We start from the raw sequence: 23470 nt of genomic DNA, 5'->3' as shown, positions 1-23470 counted from the left end.
CTACTGATAGACAAGACACTTAGGCTGCTTCCATTTTCACCCTATAACAAATAATACTGCAATGAACATCCTTATGTGTTTTATCACTGAGATCTTGCGCAAATATTTCTACAGAGTAACTTGTTGGAACTGAGTCAAAGGGTAAAGACATTTGAGATCCTGACTTATTCTCTCTAAATGGTGCTTTAAAAAGATTTATGATTTATATTCCCTCCTGCTTTGATTGTCTCCTCTTCACCTCTTGGATGAGGGAGGGATTCCTGCCCAACTGTTATGGGGATAGTGGAACACATGACATCTGATACTGGATAGACAGCACTTTATTATATTTATTTATATCACGTATATTCATAGCCCTGGGGGGTGGGAGGATGCCATGTGTCACATAGGATTCCAGGGGGCTATACTCAACAACAGAGTGAATAACCAGGCATTGTCAGAGGCAGGCTTTGTAGTGATAAGAGGATGAAGTGCCCTCTCGTTCCCATGGGTAGATGTGATTGGCTTGTTTGAATAATTCTGCAGGCTGGCAAGGCACTGAAGCCCGCTATTCGGGGATCAGCAGGAACTGCGCCTGGTCCCCATGATAAGGAGGATTGTTTGCTAGGGGATCATTTCTGTGGGAGCAGAGTGAGGAGGTGAACTTACAGTAGGCCATTCAAGACCATCCCAGTTTTCCCCAGATATCAAGGCAGCACATAATAGTGGACCTTAATTTTAGGCCTTACACCACACCTCCCAAACAATAAAGTCAAGTATAAGGAATAAAACAATGAATAATGTAAAAGCTCACCTCTCAGGCACAATTCCAAGAATTGGCCTCAAGGAAATGGGAAGAAACCAACCCTGGAAGTGAAGATTAACTGTACTTAAAACAATCAAAATGATGCTGCTCAGACCACTGATGACCAATTTCAAGATGACTGTCAGAGCTGACTGTGCTGTTTCTGCATGTAGCCCCCTCCCTCCATCTATAAAAGCTCTTGCCCACTGATTGTCAGTGGGAGAGGGAGTCAGCCTTTGGACAGGAGTCTGCCCTCCCACTGGTTGCTGTTGTCCAGGATAAAGCAAAGTTTCCTTTCCACCAACCTTGCCTCTTTATTGGCTTTTGAACAGCAAGCAGCTGGACCTCCTCTTCTGGTAACAGTAGCAGCAGCTATACAAGGTTTTCTGGGGTTACCAGTGCCAGAGGATCAAGAGTTAGCATCCAGCACCCAGGGTTGGTCACATCAGTGTCTGGGTTTTGGTGTCTGTGCCTGCCACGTGGGAAACTACCTTAATGCAATGACAGGCTCCAACTATATCACCAGGCAAGCCATGCTGGAGGTCACAGCATAGAAAAGTTCACAGGCCAAACTGAAATACTTAAATCACATGGTTTACTAAATCAACTTAAAACACAGTGAGGAACAAGAGGATAGATGGAGTAACACACTTAGGTGTGTGAGTGGACAGGCCATGCTGAGTTCTAGGGTACACAATGTTCGTATGTCTTGTCTCCTTCCTTTTGCCCAGTCAGGCTTCCCTGCTGCTGTAGAGGACAGAGCTGAGGTTTGAGCAAGCGGTCCCCAGTCAGAAGGTGCCCTGGACAATGACATATGCTTTTGGTCACTGGCATTGAAGTCCAAGGAGCAAGTGAGGAATTCGAGGACTGCAAGGCCAGTTGGTTGCTTCTATATGTGATGGGGAGTTTTAAAAAAAAGAATGACAAGCTCAAAGTTCTAAAATATTTGCTCAAGTCACTTGTCAGGGAATCAGGGACTTTATCTTACTTTACTAAAAGAATATCTTATTTCCTACATCCTCAGGCTGAAATAGTCTAAAGCTAACCTTAAAGTTTTATCTTGCAGGTAGCAGAATTACAGCTACAGATAAACTCACAGCCTCAGTGGATTCCCAATTGTGATAGTGTTTGTGTTAAGGAGACTCCATACTGTCCTAAAATCATCTCTGGGAACAAGTAAACTGTTAAGAACACTTTTAATTTGTATCTTCAAAAAGATAAAACAAGAATACTTGCAAGTAAGAAAAGAATAAGACAGAGCTTTAAGAAATTAAAATTATGGAAGCCAACAAGAAAATTCAATAAAAGGATTAGATATAAAGTGGTGACACTCTGCAAGAAAGGAGACCAAAAAGGTAAAGAGTCTGAGGAGTTTTAGAAAGAAAGAAACAAAAAGGAAAAAATATCCAAAAGGAACATGTTATCTAAGAAAATAATATAAAATACTTTCCCAGAGCTGAAAGACATGAATTTCCAGATCAAAGAAGCCTACTGAGTAAACAGTGAAATTTTGGAACATGTAGTATATAAAGAAATTATTTTTTCTATTTCTTTATATTTCCCATAATATATAACATTTTAAAATAAGTAACATGGATGACTTTAAGTTGTTATAACCATTTCTGTTCTATGGGGCATTTTTTTTTGTCAATTCCTGTTGGGTGTTATTCGTGATTGTATTGTTGGTGTGGCAAGAACTCTACTGAGGATATAATCTTCTCTTTATGTTAGGAATAGATCTCCAAGTTTATCACTTATCATTTACTCTTTACTCTTGTTTAATATAGAGAATGTTATAATTTAAGTCTATTAAATCCATCAGTGTTTTTCTTTGTGATATATTAAAAAAATAAGTACTGAATAACATGGATGATTTTAATAATATAAATACAAAACAAGGCAGAAAAGGACAAAATAATTGATAATCAGGAAACAACACCAAATAATACTCTTAATTTTGACCATAACTTGTACTTTTACAAATTAACATACTGAAGAAAAGTTGGAGCAAATTGAGAAGAGTGAAGTGAACTGGCTCACCCACCACCAGTTCCTCCCATCAGGAAACTTGCACAAGCCTCTTAGATAGCCTCATCCACCACAGGGCAGACAGCAGAAGCAAGATGAACTACAATCCTACAGCCTGTGGGACAAAAATCACACTCACAGAAAGATAGACAAGATGAAAAGGCAGAGGGCTATGTACCAGAGGAAGGAACAAGGTAAAACCCCGGAAAAACAACTAAGTGAAATGGAGATAGGCAACCTTCCAGAAAAAGAATTCAGAATAATGATAATGAAAATGATCCAGGGCCTCGGAAAAAGAATGGAGGCAAAGATCGAGAAAATGCAAGAAATGTTTAACAAAGACCTAGAAGAATTAAAGAACAAACAAACAGAGATGAACATACAATAACTGAAATGAAAATTACACTAGAAGGAATCAATAGCAGAATAACTGAGGCAGAAGAACAGATAAGTGACCTGGAAGACAGAATGGTGGAATTCACTGCTGCAGAACAGAATAAAGAAAAAAGAATGAAAAGAAATGAAGATAGCCTAAGAGACATCTGGGACAACATTGAACACAACAGCATTCACATTATAGGGGTCCCAGAGGAGAAAACAGAGAGAAAGCACCCGAGAAAATATTTTAAGAGATGAAAGGGAAGAACCTACAACGAAGATTACTCTACATGGCAAGGATCTCATTCAGATTTGATGGAGAAATCAAAATCTTTATAGACAAGCAAAAGCTAAGAGAATTCAGCACCACCAAACCAGCCCTACAACAAATGCTAAAGGAACTTCTCTAAGAGGGAAACACAAGAGAAGAAAAGGACCTACAAAGAGAAACCCAGAACAATTAAGAAAATGGTCATAGGAACATACATATTGGTAATTACCTTAAACATGAAAGGACTAAATGCTCCAACAAAAAGACACAGGCTTGCTGTATGGATACAAAAACAAGACGCACCTATATGCTGTCTACAAGAGACCCACTTCAGACCTAGGGACACATACACACTGAAAGTGAGGGGATGGAAAAACATATTCTATGCAAATGGAAATCAAAAGAAAGCTGGACTAGCAATATTCATATCAGATAAAATAGACTTTAAAATAAAGAATGTTACAAGAGACAAGGAAGGACACTACATAATGATCAAGGCATCAATCCAAGAAGAAGATATAACAATTATAAATATATATGCACCCAACATAGGAGCACCTCAATACATAAGGCAACTGCTAACAGCTCTAAAAGAGGAAATCGACAGTAACACAATAATAGTGGGGGATTTTAACACCTCACTTACACCAATGGACAGATCATCCAAAATGAAAATAAATAAGGAAACAGAAGCTTTAAATGACACAACAGACCAGATAGATTTAATTGATATTTATAGGACATTTCATCCAAATACAGCTCATTACACTTTCTTCTCAAGTGCACATGGAACATTCTCCAAGATAGATCACAACTTGGATCACAAATCAAGCCACAGTAAATTTAAGAAAATTGAAATCATATCAAGCATCTTTTCTGACCACAATGCTATGAGATTAGAAATGAATAACAGGGAAAAAAATGAAAAAACACAAACACATGGAGGCTAAACAATATGTTACTAAATAACCAGGAGACCACTGAAGAAATCAAAGAGGAAATTAAAAAATACCTAGAGACAAATGACAATGAAAACACGATGGCCCAAAACCTATCGGATGCAGCAAAAGCAGTTCTAAGAGGGCAGTTTATAGCTATACAAGCCTACCTCAAGGAACAAGAAAAATCTCAAATAAACAATCTAACCTTACACCTAAAGGAACTAGAGAAAGAAGAACAAACAAAACCCAAAGTTAGCAGAAGAAAAGAAATCATAAATATCAGATCAGAAATAAATGAAAAAGAAATGAAGGAAACGATAGCAAAAATCAATAAAACTAAAAGTTGGTTCTTTGAGAAGATAAACAAAATTGATAAACCATTAGCCAGACTCATCAAGAAAAAGAGGGAGAGGACTCAAATCAATAAAATTAGAAATGAAACAGGAGAAGTTACAAGAGACACCGCAGAAATACAAAGCATCCTAAGAGATTACTACAAGCAACTTTATGCCAATAAAATGGACAACTTGGAAGAAATGGACAAATTCTTAGAAAGGTATAACCTTCCAAGACTGAACCAGGAAGAAATAGAAAATATGAACAGGCCAATCACAAGTAATGAAATTGAAACTGTGATTAAAAATCTTCCAGCAAACAAAAGTCCAGGACCAGATGGCTTCACAGGTGAATTCTATCAAACATTTAGAGAAGAGCTAACACCCATCCTTCTCAAATTCTTCCAAAAAATTGTGGAGGAAGGAACATTCCCAAACTCATTCCATGAGGCCACCATCATCCTGATACCAAAACCAGACAAACATACTACAAAAAAAGAAAATTACAGACCAATAACACTAATGAATATAGATGCAAAAATCCTCAACAAAATACTCACAAACAGAATCCAACAACACATTAAAAGGATCATACACCATGATCAAGTGGGATTTATCCCAGGGATGCAAGGATTCTTCAATATACGCAAATCAATCAATGTGATACACCATATTAACAAATTGAAGAATAAAAACCATATGATCATCTCAATAGATGCAGAAACAGCTTTTAACAAAATTCAACACCCATTTATGATAAAAACTCTCCAGAAAGTGGGCATAGAGGGAACCAACCTCAACATAACAAAGGCCATACACGACACACCCACAGGAAACATCATTCTCAATGGTGAAAAACTGAAAGCATTTCCTCTAAGATCAGGAACAAGACAAGGATGTCCACTCTCGCCACTATTATTCAACATAGTTTTGGAGGTCCTAGCCATGGCAATCAGAGAAGAAAAAGAAATACAAATTGGAAAAGAAGAAGTAAAACTGTCACTGTTTGCAGATGACATGATACTATACATAGAGAATCCTAAAGATGCTACCAGAAAACTACTAGAGCTAATCAATGAATTTGGTAAAGATGCAGGATACAAAATTAATGCACAGAAATCTCTTGCATTCCTATACACTAATGATGAAAAATCTGAAAGAGAAATTAAGGAAACACTCCCATTTACCATTGCAACAAAAAGAATAAAATACCTGGGAATAAACCTACCTAGGGAGACAAAAGACCTGTATGTAGAAAACTATAAGACACTGATGAAAGAAATTAAAGATGATACCAACAGATGGAGAGATATACCGTGTTCTTGGATGGAAGAATCAATATTGTGAAAATGAGTATACTACCCAAAGCAATCTACAGATTCAATGCAATCCCTATCAAATTACCAATGGTATTTTTTACGGAACTAGAATAAAAGATCTTAAAATTTGTATGGAGACAAAAAAGACCCCGAATAGCCAAAGCAGTCTTGAGGGAAAAAAACGGAGCTGGAGGAATCAGACTCCCTGACTTCAGACTATACTACAAAGCTACAGTAATCAAGACAATATGGTACTGGCACAAAAACAGAAACATAGATCAATGGAACAAGATAGAAAGCCCAGAGATAAACCCACAAACCTATGGTCAACTAATCTATGACAAAGGAGGCAAGGATATACAATGGAGAAAAGACAGTCTTTTCAGTAAGTGGTGTTGGGAAAACTGGACAGCTACATGTAAAAGAAGAAATCAGAACACTCCCTAACACCATACAGAAAAATAAACTCAAAATGGATTCGAGAGCTAAATGTAAGACCGGACACTATAAAACTCTTAGAGGGAAACATAGGAAGAACACTCTTTGACATAAATCACAGCAAGATCTTTTTTGATCCACCTCCTAGAATAATGGAAATAAAAACAAAAATAAACAAATGGGACCTAATGAAACTTCAAAGTTTTGCACAGCAAAGGAAACCATAAACAAGATGAAAAGACAATCCTCAGAATGGGAGAAAATATTTGCAAACGAATCAATGGACAAAGGATTAATCTCCAAAATATATAAACAGTTTATGCAGCTCAATATTAAAAAAACAAACAACCCAGTCCAAAAATGGGCAGAAGACCTAAATAGACATTTCTCCAAAGAAGAATGGCCAAGAAGATGGCCATACAGATGGCCAAGAAGCACATGAAAAGCTGCACAACATCACTAATTATTAGAGAAATGAAAATCAAAACTACAATGAGGTATCACCTCACACCAGTTAGAATGGGGATCATCAGAAAATCTAGAAACAACAAATGCTGGAGAGGGTGTGGAGAAAAAGGAACCCTCTTGCACTGTTGGTGGGAATGTAAATTGATACAGCCACTATGGAGAACAGTATGGATGTTCCTTAAAAAACTAAAAATAGAATTACTATATGATCCAGCAATCCCACTACTGGGCATATACCCAGAGGAAACCATAATTCAAAAAGACACATACACCCCAATATTCATTGCAGCACTATTTACAATAGCCAGGTCATGGAAGCAACCTAAATGCCCATTGACAGACGAATGGATAAAGAAGTTGTGGTACATATATACAATGGAATATCACTCTGCCATAAAAAGGAACGAAATTGGGTCATTTGTAGAGATGTGGATGGATCTAGAGAGTGTCACACAGAGTGAAGTAAGTCAGAAAGAGAAAAACAAATATCGTATATTAACGCATATATGTGCAACCTAGAAAAATGGTACAGATGAACTGGTTTGCAGGGCAGAAATTGAGACACAGATGTAGAGAAGAAACGTATCGACACCAAGTGGGGAAAGCGGCGGGGGTGGTAGGGGTGGTGGTGTGATGAATTGGGTGATTCGGATTGACATGTATACACTGATGTGTATAAAACTGATGACTAATAAGGACCTGCTGTATAAAAAAATAAATAAAATTATGAAAAAAAGAGAACTGGCTCAATCAACCTACAACAGACACACATGATAAATAGAAAATATAAGATAAATGTAAAATAAGGTGGCAAAAGTACATTAAACATATGAATAATCACATTAAATATAAGTGGATTAAGTTCCCCTGTTAGAAGAGAGTTACTTTCAGACTTTGTTAAAAAACAAAATCCAGCTACGTACTATTTCTTTTTTCTTTTTCTTTTGTTTCTTCAGCTATGTACTATTTATTAAAAAACATCAATTAAGAGAAAATGACAAAGAGGTTGAAAACAAGAGACATGTCAGACAAATACTAACAGCAAGAGCAAGAAGATGTTATGGCAATGTTAGACTAAAATTAAAGGCCAACTTTAAAAAGGGAAGAGGGGGAGATTTTATACTGATATAAGGTTATGTCATGAAAAGCTATAATGATAGTAGCCAATATTTATTGAGCATTTATAACATGTCAGGCATTATGATAAGTGTTTTGCATACAGGCATTATATCATCCAATCCTCAGTGCAATCTCATTACTGCCCCCACTCAACAGTTTAGGAAACTTGAGGCACAGAGAAATTAGGTAGGTCACAGGTTGGCTAGTAAGTATCAAAAACCAGTACTCTTAACCATTGGGTTATACAACTGATACCATAACTTTGAAAAATATAAAGCAAAATCTGTTAGGAATACTATTCCTACACTTTCATCTAATATCTTAAAGTTCTTTTTAAAGTTTGAGTCAGTCCGCCTGGAATTTATTGTTGTGAATGATGTGAAATGGGGATCTAAGAACTTAATCCTTTAGCCAATTTTCCCAATTGCCTCCTTTCCCCATTGATTTGAAATACTACCCCCTAACCCATACTAAAAGTCCATACATGCTTGAGTCTGCTTCTGAGCTATTGTTTTCTTTGATCTATTTGTGTATTCCTGTGACAGTAACACACACAAAGAGCTTTAATCTCTAGCCATAACTCATTACTCAGTGTTCCCAGAACATGTATTTCCCCCTTGCCTCTGTGTTTTTGCTCACACTATACCCCCAAGTTGCAACATTTCTCACCCAGTGCACTAACCATTCTCCATGACTTGATATTCATCCTTTAAGATCTGCTTTCAATCAACTATGCCAAATTTCTTTATTTCTCTTCCACATCTCCTTATCAGTTAAAAAAATTCTGCTAATACATCACATATGACAATGTGTTGAGTTAGTTTTATTGGAATGGATCAACCTCATCTCTCTCTCCACATCTTCCCTCCAATCCTCCACTTGTAGCACCCTTGCAGGAAAGGGCTTTGTAACCTTAGTATGTAGCAATCAACCGATGCTCTGTAGGTTACTTATTGAGAGAAATAATACACGCAGTGCTTGAAATATAAACGATATCAGGGAACTGGTCACAGTGGTTGTTTCTGTGGAGGAAAACTTAGGGATGGAGGGAGATCCCCCATTTGAACTTTTCCTGTATGTATGTATTATCTGTACGACATACAAATACATAATTTTAAAAAGAACAGTCAGATCTCTCTATTGTCTTGAATAGATTTTCACATCTTATTTTTAGTGAGAAAGGCAAATTGTAGAAGAAGTAGAATATATAATCTTATTTTTAGAAGAAATCAGAAATTCTGAACAAAAAAATCTTACTTATGGGTATGTTTTTGCAGGGACTTGGGTTAAGGCAAAGGAGAAAGGCAAGGCGGGGCAGGGTGGGGGGGAAGGAAGGGGGAGAGGAAAGTAGAACATCGAGCGTGCCAACGAGCCAGCGAGGCCCCGCCTCTATCCCGCCCACCAAGCCCAGGCCCTGCCCCAATCCCCGCCCATCGGGCGTCAGCTCTGTCCTTAGCCCCGACCAGTCGGCATACACCCCGCTCCAACCCCACTCTTTAGGTCCGGTCAGGCCCCACCCGAGAGCTTAACCTCGCCCGCAGCCCTGGGGAAGGAAACAAGAATTCTTCCTCCAGGGTTGGGTGAAGGAGTCAACCTTTCCGCCACTGGCCCTGAGGGCCGGTGCCCCGACTACTTCCGCTTCCGGCGGCCCTGACACCGGAAGCAGAAGTGCGCAGCGGCGGCGGATGGTGGCGGCTGTACGGGGCCGCGCGGCGCGCTGCGGTGGGAGTGTCTCCGGCGGTTCTGCAGGTGCGGCCAGGCCCCTGGGGAGGGCGGGGAGGCTCGGCGGGCGCGGGGAGGGGCCGGAGGGCCTAGGACGGCTGCCCGGGCCAAGGTGCTTCCTCCCCGCGGTAACTCCGGGGCCGGGATGGGGCCCGCACAGCTCGGCTCTGCAGCCGGGCTCCCCCTGTTAGGTCTGTCGCTCTCAGGTACCCCTTGTTCGGGCCAACAGGACTGTCATCCGCCTGTTGAAGGGGAGGTCACGAAGTACAGCCCAGGTCCCGCAGCTAAGAAGTGGTGACACCAGCCGGCCCCAGCACTCACCCGTCTTCCCCGATTTGTAGGCCTACCGTATCTCCCATATGCAGGATAACTGTTTATTAATAAATAACGTTTTATTTCATATTACGTTTCAGGTTATCTAGCTCTGCAAATGGAAATTTAGGTCTGAGTCTACATGTGCAAACTGATTTGAGTGACTTGGCATGTGAATTTAAAAAATGGAATGTACCCTCTATCAAGGGATGAATTAGTTGGTGACTGACAGTTTGCACTTGCTCACCTTAGGACCTGTTAACTTAGCTTTCTTTTCCTTTTCCTTTCCTTTCCCCTCCCTCCCTCCCTCCCTTCTGACTTTTACTTTGTATCAGTTTTCTTAACTGTAAGGGGAGCATGTCCTAATAAAAGCTATTTCTCACTTACGTCACAAGTCTTATTAACATCAAAGAAAAATAAGACTATTCAGTTCTTTTCAAGTTGGCTCCAGCCTGTAAATCGCCATAAGGCTTCAAAAGATGGGACTCCAGGAAAAAGAACATAAGCTTTGTTAGTACCGGGAATTGAAATTGAGTTGGCAGTAAATGGGATGTCTTTTTTAAATCATAGGGTTAAGACTCACTTCTAATGAGAAATGGGGAAAAAATTAATTCTGGAGGAAAATTAAGCATCAGATTTCAATTTGATGAATGTGGTCTTTGTTTTTAGAGAGGATTCATGTCCCGCTTTGTGTTTTTAGAAAGAATTAACGTTTCTTAAAGACAGCTGAAATCTAGTGTTGTGATTTTTGTTATATGAACAGGCATTTTAAGTCATTTTTATTTTTGACTTGTGGTGGTGTCTTATGTGTTTGTGTGTGTGTGTGTGTGTGTGTGTGTGAGTGAGTGTGCATGCGGGCGCATGCCTTCTTAGCCTAACTATATTGAATTATTCTTGAGGAGTGTTGATTGTTTGGCACATTTTCATTGGGGGTGCCCTCAGTGAACCGGGCCCTGTACAGGGGAAACAATGTGACTGAAATAGATTTAGTGCTTGCCCCTGTGGAGGTTTTATTCTAGCTGGGAAGACAGATTTTAAATTAATAATGACAAGGGTGATGTAGAAACACAGGACAGGGGAACTTGAGGAGGAGATCAGCAAAAATATCTTAAACGGGACAAATGTTTGAACTTAAAAGATGAGTTTTATGTAGCTAGACAGGGGTCAGGCTGTGGAGTCGGAGTGGGGAGGAGATTTGAAAGAACGGTGGATGCGTAATCCCTCAGGCAGTACAAAGACTGGTGTATTCCAGGAGCTGAGAAAAGATAGGGAAAGCTAAAACACAGAAGACAAAGTACGGAATGGATGAGCCAGGAGGAGAGGAGGGCAGGGCCCTGAAGACCATGGTAAACTTTGGACCTTGTTCTAAGGCCAATGGGAAGCCACTGAATCAGAGTTTTAAGTAAGGAGTAATATGATTTTGTTTGTGATTTAAACAAACCACCAACTCCTGGGTTGAGCATGGTGTTTAGGATGGACAAGAATGAATGCAAAGTCCACACATATAGCAGCTTGGGTTAGTTCAGGACTCAGACGATTGTGGAGTTGGAAAAGTTGGGGCTTGGTGGTGATCGTGGAATTGAAAAAGTTGGAATGTTTGCGATGCATAAGAGGTAGAACTGAGAGAATTTGATGATCGATGTATTCTCTCCACCACATGATATAGAGTAGGGCTTGACAAACTGTGGCCTGTGGGCAAATCTGCCCCAGTGCTGGTTTCTATTAATAAGGTTTTATTGGAACACGTGTTTATGTGTTCCCTGTGGCTGTTTCTATGCTATAACCACCGTTAAATAGTTGCCATACATGTGGCCCACAAATTTTAAGATATTTACTGTCTGGTCTTTTACAGAAAGTTTGCCAACCCCTAGTACATAAAGTACTGAGTACTTATCAAGTGCTGTTCTGGTGGCAGGATTTGCAGTCCTGAAAAAAGTGGACACAGGTCTGTACTTCGAGAGTTTACATCGTGGTTGGAGAGAGAGAGGCAAACTTACCTATACAAATACATATTTAAAAATCGCAACTTGATAAGGGCAGTGGAGGAAACGTAGAGGATGTTAGAGGTGTTTTGAGGGAGGATAAGAGGAGAAATGATGCTTTTATTAGGTGACTGGAGACAGTAGAAACGGTCAGGGCCAGTGGTGTGAAAGGTGGCTCGGGGCCCCATATGTTCCTTATTGAGATAATTTCCGGGTAAGCATGTTTCGCTTGGCCGCCCTGCTGGTGGTCCACAGAAATGGAATTACCTGGGCCAAACCCCTGCTTGGTGTTCTGCTTCCACTCTCATTTCTTCTTTTACCTCTGTCTCTCTTATTGCAGGAAGGACACCTACTGAAACTTTAAACCCTGGCGCTGGTATCATGGTGAGGGGGAAGGGGGTGGTTAGGATGGTTGGTGGGGGGAATAGTTATGTACTCTGAGCCCTGTCTCCTCTCTGCCTGCCTCCTAACTGAGGAAAAAAGAAGAGGGAAGTGTGGAGCATCTTTAGCCCCGTCCCCAGGACCTGGCAACCTCTTTCAGTACATGACCTCTGGAGGGAACTGGTTTGGGTGGAGGGTTCCCAACGCGACCGTGGGGTTCTGTGCCTAATTCCAGAGTCTGACTGCAGTGTGGGGCTCATTTAGAGCCGGCAGCAGCAGAGCTCCAGGGCCATCCCTGCCATCGCTCGTGAGACCTACCAAAAACACATGGCTCTATACAGTAAAATTAAAATTAATTAAAATCCAACAAAATTAAAACCTCAGTTACTCAGTCACCCAAAGTACATTTCTCAAGTGCTCAGTAGCCACACGTGCCAGTGGCTTTCTTTTTGGAAAGTGCAGACATAGAACATTCCCATCATCACAGTGAGCTTTACCAGTCAGTGCTGTTGTAGAGAATTCTGAGATTAAAAGGCCATCAAGTTTCTCAGATGCAATGGAAGTCCTATTTTAACAAGCATAAAAAATGACTAAATGCTTATCTGTGTCTTGGGCGGCGTCCTAGGGACTTCATGAAAATTAAAAGATCAAACCCAAACTTTTGATGTCTTAAATAAGGAGTTTAGGAAAAGCTCTGTAAAGGTGAGAAGAACAGGCTCTGCCATCACTGGTTAGTGGAGTGACAGAGAGCCAAAGCTTATACTTTTGGATCTGTCCAAATGTTAAAAGAAAGTCAATATTTTCTGCTGGGTGTGCCATATGAGCTCTGTCCCAGCAACTCCTCAATTCTGCCCTTGTAGCACAAAAACTGCCATAGAGATAAACAAACGGGTGTGGCTGTTTGCCAGTAAAACTTTATTCAGACAAACAGGAGGCAGGCTGGGTTTGCTAAGCCCTGCTTTGGAGAGAACACTGTCTGAATGTTCTTGCATTGGGTCTACCTTCCCCAGGGATAACCCCTCGTCCTGCAGAATGGTGAGGGTGGTCCTTGCTGAGCCGGAATATGTGTACTGTCTTAGGAATCAGTCACCTTGGAGGATGTGGCAGTGGGGCTCATCCAGGAGTGGGCGTTGCTGGATGACGCTCGGAGGAACCTGTGCAGATACGTGCTGCTGGACAACTGCAGGACCCTGGCCCCCCGGGGTAAGGCTGGTGCTACTCCGGTCCTTCCTGTATGCAAATGCTTTTTAAGCGCCTGCCACGTGACCACAGTGATGTAGTGTGGGTTTCCAGTTCATGGGCTTCCACAGGATAACAGCTCCATGCATTGCTTTTACTTAATTCTCTCCAGTCACTCGTGTGGGTCTCACTGACCTTGACCTTGGGCTTTGGGACTTAGAGAACCTCAGTTCCATGGGGCAGAGAGGGAGCGTTTGTGGTTTGGGCCCTTGCGAAAGAACCTCACTGAGTTCATTAAAAACTGGATGTGATCACTTAGGTACCCCGCGTACTTGCTCGGGGTCAGGAGCTGAGGTCCAGGTGGAGGGCGGGCAGGCAGGGGAAGCATTTATTTTCCTCTGCAAACCCTCCCTTCCCTCAGCACGTATGTTTTTCTCCACCAGCAGGGACTTCACCCTGCAAAGCCTGTCTGGTCTCCCAGGTGGGGCCAAGAGAAGAGCTGATGACAGCAGAACGAGGCATTCTCTGTGCCACGGGTGTGGGTGAGTACCAGGGGGCATAGCATATTGTGACCAATCCAGACCGGGACTTGAGGGTGGGTGCTGCTGGGAAGTGTCAGTCTGAGGGCATTTTTAAGGTTCTTTATTCTGAGGGGAAATAAGGTTGTTTGGGGTAAGTTCCTTTAGCTCTTCTTTTTTCACTTTTTTTTTTTTTACAACTTTATTGGAGTATAATTGCTTCACAATGGTGTGTTAGTTTCTGCTTTATAACAAAGTGAATCAGTTATACATATACACCTGTTCCCATATCCCTTCCCTCTTGCGTCTCCATCCCTCCCACCCTCCCTACCCGACCCCTCCAGGCGGTCACAAAGCACATAGCTGATCTCCCTGTGCGGCTGCTTCCCACTAGCTATCTACCTTGCATTTGGTAGTGTATATATGTCCATGCCTCTCTCTCTCTTTGTCACAGCTTACCCTTCCCCCTCCCCATATCCTCAAGTCCATTTTCAGTAGGTCTGTGTCTTTATTCCTGTTCTACCCCTAGGTTCTTCATGACATTTTTTTCTTAAATTCCATATATATGTGTTAGCATACGGTATTTGTCTTTCTCTTTCTGACTTACTTCACTCTGTATGACAGACTCTAGGTCCATCCACGTCATTACAAATAGCTCAATTTTGTTTCTTTTTATGGCTGAGTAATATTCCATTGTATATACGTGCCACATCTTCTTTATCCATTCATCCGATGATGGACACTTCGGTTGTTTCCATCGCTGGGCTATTGTGAATAGGGCTGCTATGAACATTTTGGTACATGACTCTTTTTAAATTATGTTTTTCTCAGGATATATGCCCAGTAGTGGGATTGCTGGGTCACATGGTAGTTCTATTTGTAGTTTTTTAAGGAACCTCCATACTGTTCTCCATAGTGGCTGTACCAATTCACATTCCCACCAGCAGTGCAAGAGTGTTCCCTTTTCTCCACACCCTCTCCAACATTTATTCTTTCTAGATTTTTTGATGATGGCCATTCTGACTGGTGTGAGATGATATCTCATTGTAGTTTTTTTTTTTTTTTAAGGAATATGCATGCTCTATGTGAATTTATACATACATGGAATATCAATGAAATAATATCTGCTGGGATTAGAAAATGAGAACTTTCATATCTCCCCAGTTCCTTTTTTTTAAAAATTTTTTTAATTAACAAATTTAATCAGTTATACATATACATATGTTCCCATATCCCCTCCCTTTTGCGTCTCCCTCCCGCCCTCCCTATCCCACCCCTCCAGGCGGTCACAAAGCACCGAGCTGATCTCCCTGTGCTATGCGGCTGCTTCCCACTAGCTATCTACCTTACGTTTGGTAGTGTATATATGTCCATGCCGCTCTTTCGCTTTGTCACAGCTTACCCTTCCCCCTTCCCATATCCTCAAGTCCATTCTCTAGTAGATCTGTGTCTTTATTCCTGTCTTACCCCTATGTTCTTCATGACATTTTTTTTCTTAAATTCCATATATATGTGTCAGCATACAGTATTTGTCTTTCTCTTTCTGACTTACTTCACTCTGTATGACAGACTCTAGGTCCATCAACCTCATTACAAATAGCTCAATTTCGTTTCTTTTTATGGCTGAGTAATATTCCATTGTATATATGTGCCACATCTTTATCCATTCATCCGATGATGGACACTTCGGTTGTTTCCATCTCCGGGCTATTGTAAATAGGGCTGCTATGAACATTTTGGTACATGACTCTTTTTGAATTATGATTTTCTCAGGGTATATGCCCAGTAGTGGGATTGCTGGGTCATATGGTAGTTCTATTTGTAGTTTTTTAAGGAACCTCCAAACCGTTCTCCATAGTGGCTGTACCAATTCACATTCCCACCAGCAGTGCAAGAGTGTTCCCTTTTTTCCACACCCTCTCCAGCATTTATTGTTTCTAGATTTGTTGATGATGGCCATTCTGACTGGTGTGAGATGATATCTCATTGTAGTTTTGATTTACATTTCTCTAATGAGTAAAGATGTTGAGCATCCTTTCATGTGTTTGTTGGCAGTCTGTATATCTTCTGTGGAGAAATGTCTATTTAGGTCTTCTGCCCATTTTTGGATTGGGTTGTTTGTTTTTTGTTATTGAGCTGCATGAGCTGCTTATAAATTTTGGAGATTAATCCTTTGTCAGTTGCTTCATTTGCAAATATTTTCTCCCATTCTGAGGGTTGTCTTTTGGTCTTGTTTATGGTTTCCTTTGCTGTGCAAAAGCTTTTAAGTTTCATTAGGTCCCATGTGTTTATTTTTGTCTTTATTTCCATTACTCTAGGAGGTGGGTCAAAAAGGATCTTGCTGTGATTTATGTCATAGAGTGTTCTGCCTATGTTTTCCTCTAAGAGTTTGATAGTGTCTGGCCTTACATTTAGGTCTTTAATCCATTTTGAGCTTATTTTTGTGTATGGTGTTAGAGAGTGATCTAATCTCATACTTTTACATGTCCCTGTCCAGTTTTCCCAGCACCACTTATTGAAGAGACTGTCCTTTCTCCACTGTACATTCCTGCCTCCTTTATCAAAGATAAGGTGACCATATGTGCGTGGGTTTATCTCTGGGCTTTCTATCCTGTTCCATTGATCTATCTTTCTGTTTTTGTGCCAGTAGCACACTGTCTTGATTACTGTAGCTTTGTAGTATAGTCTGAAGTCAGGGAGCCTGATTCCTCCAGCTCCATTTTTCGTTCTGAAGATTGCTTTGGCTGTTCGGGGTTTTTTGTGTTTCCATACAAATTGTGAAATGTTTTGTTCTAGTTCTGTGAAAAATGCCAGTGGTAGTTTGATAGGGATTGCATTGAATCTGTAGATTGCTTTGGTTAGTAGAGTCATTTTCACAATATTGATTCTTCCAATCCAGGAGCATGGTATATCTCTCCATCTATTTGTATCATCTTTAATTTCTTTCATCAGTGTCTTATAATTTTCTGCATACAGGTCTTTTGTCTCCTTAGGTAGGTTTATTCCTAGATATTTTATTCTTTTTGTTGCAATGGTAAATGGGAATGTTTCCTTGATTTCACTTTCAGATTTTTCATCATTAGTATATAGGAATGCCAGAGATTTCTGTGCATTAATTTTGTATCCTGCTACTTTACCAAATTCATTGATTAGCTCTAGTAGTTTTCTGGTAGCATTTTTAGGATTCTCTAAGTATAGTATCATGTCATCTGCAAACAGTGACAGCTTTACTTCTTCTTTTCCAATTTGGATTCCTTTTATTTCCTTTTCTTCTCTGATTGCTGTGGCTACAACTTCCAAAACTATGTTGAATAAGAGTGGTGAGAGTGGGCAACCTTGTCTTGTTCCTGATCTTAGTGGAAATGGTTTCAGTTTTTCACCATTGAGGACGATGCTGGCTGTGGGTTTGTCATATGTGGCCTTTATTATGTTGAGGAAAGTTCCCTCTATGCATACTTTCTGCAGGGTTTTTATCATAAATGGGTGTTGAATTTTGTCAAAAGCTTTCTCGGCATCTATTGAGATGATCATATGGTTTTTCTCCTTCAATTTGTTAATATGGTGTATCACGTTGATTGATTTGCATATATTGAAGAATCCTTGCATTCCTGGAATAAACCCCACTTGATCATGGTGTATGATCCTTTTAATGTGCTGTTGGATTCTGTTTGCTAGTATTTTGTTGAGCATTTTTGCATCTATGTTCATCAGTGATATTGGCCTGTAGTTTTCTTTCTTTGTGACATCCTTGTCTGCTTTTGGTATCAAGGTGATGGTGGCCTCGTAGAATGAGTTTGGGAGTGTTCCTCCCTCTGCTATATTTTGGAAGAGTTTGAGACGGATAGGTGTTAGCTCTTCTCTAAATCTTGATAGAATTCGCCTGTGAAGCCATCTGGTCCTGGGCTTTTGTTTGTTGGAAGATTTTTTATCACAGTTTCAATTTCAGTGCTTGTGACTGGTCTGTTCATATTTTCTATTTCTTCCTGATTCAGTCTTGGCAGGTTGTGCATTTCTAAGAATTTGTCCATTTCTTCCAGGTTGTCTATTTTATTGGCATAGAGTTGCTTGTAATAATCTCTCATGATCTTTTGTATTTCTGCAGTGTCAGTTGTTACTTCTCCTTTTTCATTTCTAATTCTATTGATTTGAGTCTTCTCCCTTTTTTTCTTGGTGAGTCTGGCTAATGGTTTATCAATTTTGTTTATCTGCTCAAAGAACCAGCTTTTAGTTTTATTGATCTTTGCTATTGTTTCCTTCATTTCTTTTTCATTTATTTCTGATCTGATTTTTATGATTTCTTTCCTTCTGCTAACTTTGGGATGTTTTTGTTCTTCTTTCTCTAATTGCTTTAGGTGCAAGGTTAGGTTGTTTATTTGAGATGTTTCCTGTTTCGTAAGGTAAGATTGTATTGCTATAAACTTCCCTCTTAGAACTGCTTTTGCTGCATCCCATAGCTTTTGGGTCGTTGTGTCTCCATTGTCATTTGTTTCTAGGTATTTTTTAATTTCCTTTTTGATTTCTTCAGTGATCACTTCGTTATTAAGTAGTGTATTGTTTAGCCTCCATGTGTTTGTATTTTTTACAGATCTTTTCCTGTAATTGATATCTAGTCTCATAGCACTGTGGTCAGAAAAGATACTTGATACACTTTCAATTTTCTTAAATTTACCAAGGCTTGATTTTTGACCCAAGATATGATCTATCCTGGAGAATGTTCCATGAGCACTTGAGAAAAATGTGTATTCTGTTGTTTTTGGATGGAATGTCCTATAAATATCAATTAAGTCCATCTTGTTTAATGTATCATTTAAAGCTTGTGTTTCCTTATTTATTTTCATTTTGGATGATCTGTCCATTGGTGAAAGTGGGGTGTTAAAGTCCCCTACTATGATTGTGTTACTGTCGATTTCTCCTTTTATGGCTGTTAGTATTTGCCTTATGTATTGAGGTGCTCCTGTGTTGGGTGCATAAATATTTACAATTGTTATATCTTCTTCTTGGATCGATCCCTTGATCATTATGTAGTGTCCTTCTTTGTCTCTTCTAGTAGTCTTTATTTTCAAGTCTATTTTGTCTGATATGAGAACAGCTACTCCAGCTTTCTTTTGATTTCCATTTGCATGGAATATCTTTTTCCATCCCCTTACTTTCAGTCTGTATGTGTCTCTAGGTCAGAAGTGGGTCTCTTGTAGACAGCATATATGTGGGTCTTGTTTTTGTATCCATTCAGCCAATCTGTGTCTTTTGGTGGGAGCATTTAGTCCATTTACATTGAAGGTAATTATCGATATGTATGTTCCTATTCCCATTTTCTTAATTGTTTTGGGTTCGTTATTGTAGGTCTTTTCCTTCTGCTGTGTTTCTTGCCTAGAGAAGTTCCTTTAGCATTTGTTGTAAAGCTGGTTTGGTGGTGCTGAACTCTCTCAGCTTTTGCTTGTTTGTAAACGTTTTAATTTCTCCATCAAATCTGAATGAGATCCTTGCTGGGTAGAGTAATCTTGGTTGCAGGTTTTTCTCCTTCATCACTTTAATTATGTCCTGCCAGTCCCTTCTGGCTTGTACAGTTTCTGCTGAGAGATCAGCTGTTATCCTGATGGGGGTTCCCTTGTGTGTTATTTGTTGTTTTTGCCTTGCTGCTTTTAATATGAATTCTTTGTGTTTAATTTTTGACAGTTTGATTAATATGTGTCTTGGCGTATTTCTCCTTGGATTTATTCTGTATGGGACTCTCTGTGCCTCCTGGACTTGATTAACTATTTCTTTTCCCATATTAGGGAAGTTTTCAACTCTAATCTCTTCAAATATTTTTTCAGTCCCTTTCTTTTTCTCTTCTTTTTCTGGAACCGCTATAATTCGAATGTTGGTACGTTTAATGTTGTCCCAGAGGTCTCTGAGACTGTCCTCTGTTCTTTTCATTCTTTTTTCTTTATTTTGCTCTGCATCAGTTATTTCCACTATTTTATCTTCCACCTCACTTATCCGTTCTTCTGCCTCAGTTATTCGGCTATTGATCCCATCTAGAGTATTTTTCATTTCATTTATTGTGTTTTTAATCGATGCTTGATTCATGTTTAGTTCTTCTAGGTCCTTGTTAACTGTTTCTTGCATTTTGTCTGTTCTATTTCCAAGATTATGGATCATGGAAATAGAATCTTGGATCATCTTTACTATCCTCATTCTGAATTCTTTTTCAGGTAGACTGCCTATTACCTCTTCATTTGTTAGGTCTGGTGGGTTTTTATCTTGCTCCTTCTCCTGCTGTGTGTTTTTCTGTCTTCTCATTTTGCTTATGTTACTGTGTTTGGGGTCTCCTTTTTGCAGGCTGCAGGTTCGTAGTTCCCGTTGTTTTTGGTGTCTGTCCCTAGTGGCTAAGGTTGGTTTAGTGGGTTGTGTAGGCTTCCTGGTGGAGGGGACTAGTGCCTGTGTTCTGGTGGATGAGGCTGGATCTTGTCTTTCTGGTGGGCAGGTCCACGTCTGGTGGTGTGTTTTGGGGTGTCTGCGGAATTTTTATGATTTTAGGCAGCCTCTCTGCTAATGGATGGCATTGTGTTCCTGTCTTGCTAGTTGTTTGGCATAGGGTGTCCAGCACTGTAGCTTGCTGGTCGTTGAGTGAAGCTGGGTGCTGGTGTTGAGATGGATATCTCTGGAAGATTTTCACCGTTGGATATTATGTGGAGCTGGGAGGTCTCTTGTGGACCAGTGTCCTGAAGTTGGCTCTCCCACCTCAGAGGCACAGCACTGACTCCTGGCTCCTCAATTTGGGATGATTTGTTGTCTATTCATGTATTCCACAGATGCAGGGTACATCAAGTTGATTGTGGAGATTTAATCCGCTGTTTCTGAGGCTGCTGGGAGAGATTTCCCTTTCTCTTCTTTGTTTCCACAGCTCCCAGGTCCCAGCTTTGGATTTGGCCCCGCCTCTGCGTGTAGGTCGCCGGAGGGCATCTGTTCTTCGCTCAGACAGGACAGGGTTAAAGGAGCAGCCGCTTCGGGGACTCTGGCTCACTCAGGCCGGGGGGAGGGAGGGGTACGGATGTGGGGCGAGCCTGAGCAGCAGAGGCCGGAGTGACGTTGCACCAGCCCGAGGCGCGCCGTGCGTTCTCCCAGGGAAGCCGTCTCTGGATCCCGGGACCCCGGCAGTGACGGGCTGTACAGGCTCCCGGAAGGGCGGCGTGGACAGTGACCTGCGCTCGCACACAGGCCTCTTGGCGGCGGCAGCAGCAGCCCCAGCATCCCATGCCCGTCTCTGGGCTCCGCGCTTTCTGCCGCAGCTCGCGCCCGTCTGTCTCATTGTAGTTTTGATTTGCATTTCTCTAATGAATAATGATGTTCAGCATTCTTTCATGTGTTTGTTGGCAATTTGTGTATCTTCTTTGGAGAAATGTCTATTTAGGTCTTCTGCCCATTCTTGGATGGGGTTGTTTGTTTTTTGTTATTGAGCTGCATGAGCTGCTTGTAAATTTTGGAGATTAATCCTTTGTCAGTTGCTTCATTTGCAAATATTTTCTCCCATTCTGAGGGTTGTCTTTTGGTCTTGTTTATGGTTTCCTTTGCTGTGCAAAAGCTTTGAAGTTTCATTAGGTCCCATTTGTTTATTTTTGTTTTTATTTCCATTTCTCTAGAAGGTGGGTCAAAAAGGGTCTTGCTGTGATTTATGTCATAGAGTGTTCTGCCTATGTTTTCCTCTAAGAGTCTGATAGTTTCTGGCCTTACATTTAGGTCTTTAATCCATTTTGAGCTTATTTTTGTGTATGGTGTTAGGGAGTGATCTAATCTCATACGTTTACATGTCCCTGTCCAGTTTTCCCAGCACCACTTATTGAAGAGACTGTCCTTTCTCCACTGTACATTCCTGCCTCCTTTATCAAAGATAAGGTGACCATATGTGCGTGGGTTTATCTTTGGGCTTTCTATCGTGTTCCATTGATCTATCTTTCTGTTTTTGTGCCAGTACGACAGTGTCTTGATTACTGTAGTTTTGTAGTATAGTCTGAAGTCAGGGAGCCTGATTCCTCCAGCTCCATTTTTCGTTCTCAAGATTGCTTTGGCTATTCGGGGTCTTTTGTGTTTCCATACAAATTGTGAAATGTTTTGTTCTAGTTCTGTGAAAAATGCCAGTGGTAGTTTGATAGGGATTGCATTGAATCTGTAGATTGCTTTGGTTAGTAGAGTCATTTTCACAATGTTGATTCTTTCAATCCAAGAACATGGTATATCTCTCCATCTATTTGTATCATCTTTAATATCTTTAATCAGTGTCTTATAATTTCCGCATACAGGTCTTTTGTCTCCTTAGGTAGGTTTATTCCTAGATATTTTATTCTTTTTGCTGTAGTGGTAAATGGGAGTGTTTTCTTGATTTCACTTTCAGAGTTTCATCATTAGTGCATAGGAATGCCAGAGATTTCTGTGCATTAATTTTGTATCCTGCTCCTTTACCAAATTCATTGATTAGCTCTCGTAGTTTTCTGATAGCATCTTTAAGATTCTCTATGTATAGTATCATGTCATCTGCAAACAGTGACAGCATTACTTCTTCTTTTCCAATTTGGATTCCTTTTATTTCCTTTTCTTCTCTGATTGCTGTGGCTACAACTTCCAAAACTATGTTGAATAAGAGTGGTGAGAGTGGGCAACCTTGTCTTGTTCCTGATCTTAGTGGAAATGCTTTCAGTATTTCACTATTGAGGACGATGTTGGCTATGGGTTTGTCATATATGGCCTTTATTATGTTGAGGAAAGTTCCCTCTATGCCTACTTTCTGCAGGGTTTTTATCATAAATGGGTGTTGAATTTTGTCAAAAGCTTTCTCTGCATCTGTTGAGGTGATCATGGTTTTTCTCCTTCAATTTGTTAATATGGTGTATCACGTTGATTGATTTGCGTATATTGTAGAATCCTTGCACTCCTGGAATAAAACCCACTTGATCATGGTGTATGATCCTTTTAATGTGCTGTTGGATTCTGTTTGCTAGTATTTTGTTGAGCATTTTTGCATCTATGTTCATCAGTGATATTGGCCTGTAGTTTTCTTTCTTTGTGACATCCTTGTCTGCTTTTGGTATCAAGGTGATGGTGGTCTCATAGAATGAGTTTGGGAGTTTTCCTCCCTCTGCTATATTTTGGAAGAGTTTGAGAAGGATAGGTGTTATCTCTTCTCTAAATGTTTGATAAAATTCACCTGTGAAGCCATCTGGTTTTGGGCTTTTGTTTGTTGGAAGATTTTTAATAACAGTTTCAATTTCAGTGCTTGTGATTTGTCTGTTCATATTTTCTGTTTTTTCCTGATTAAGTC

At 40.3% G+C, this 23470-nt stretch overlaps 1 protein-coding gene across 3 annotated transcripts in view; it reads left to right on the top strand.

Annotated features, from left to right (window-relative positions):
* Nucleotides 1-9627: 9627 nt before the first annotated feature.
* The window catches only part of ZNF333 (zinc finger protein 333), a 39132-nt gene continuing 25289 nt past the window's right edge, over nt 9628-23470 (top strand). For 2 of the 3 annotated variants that reach the window (XM_082623714.1, XM_082623712.1), the window contains exons 1-4: nt 9628-9830; nt 12438-12481; nt 13558-13681; nt 14101-14199. In XM_082623714.1, the coding sequence (XP_082479840.1) occupies nt 9767-9830; nt 12438-12481; nt 13558-13681; nt 14101-14199 (331 nt within the window). In that variant the 5' untranslated portion in view covers nt 9628-9766. The remainder of the gene's footprint in view (nt 9831-12437; nt 12482-13557; nt 13682-14100; nt 14200-23470) is intronic. The other variant, XM_082623713.1, reaches the window with a different exon arrangement.

Source organism: Mesoplodon mirus (assembly GCF_964341445.2).
Source record: "Mesoplodon mirus genome assembly, chromosome: 5".
NCBI classification, from domain to species: domain Eukaryota; kingdom Metazoa; phylum Chordata; class Mammalia; order Artiodactyla; family Ziphiidae; genus Mesoplodon; species Mesoplodon mirus.
The sequence above is the reverse complement of the archived record's forward strand: the minus strand, read 5'-3'. Positions and strand labels throughout refer to the sequence as shown.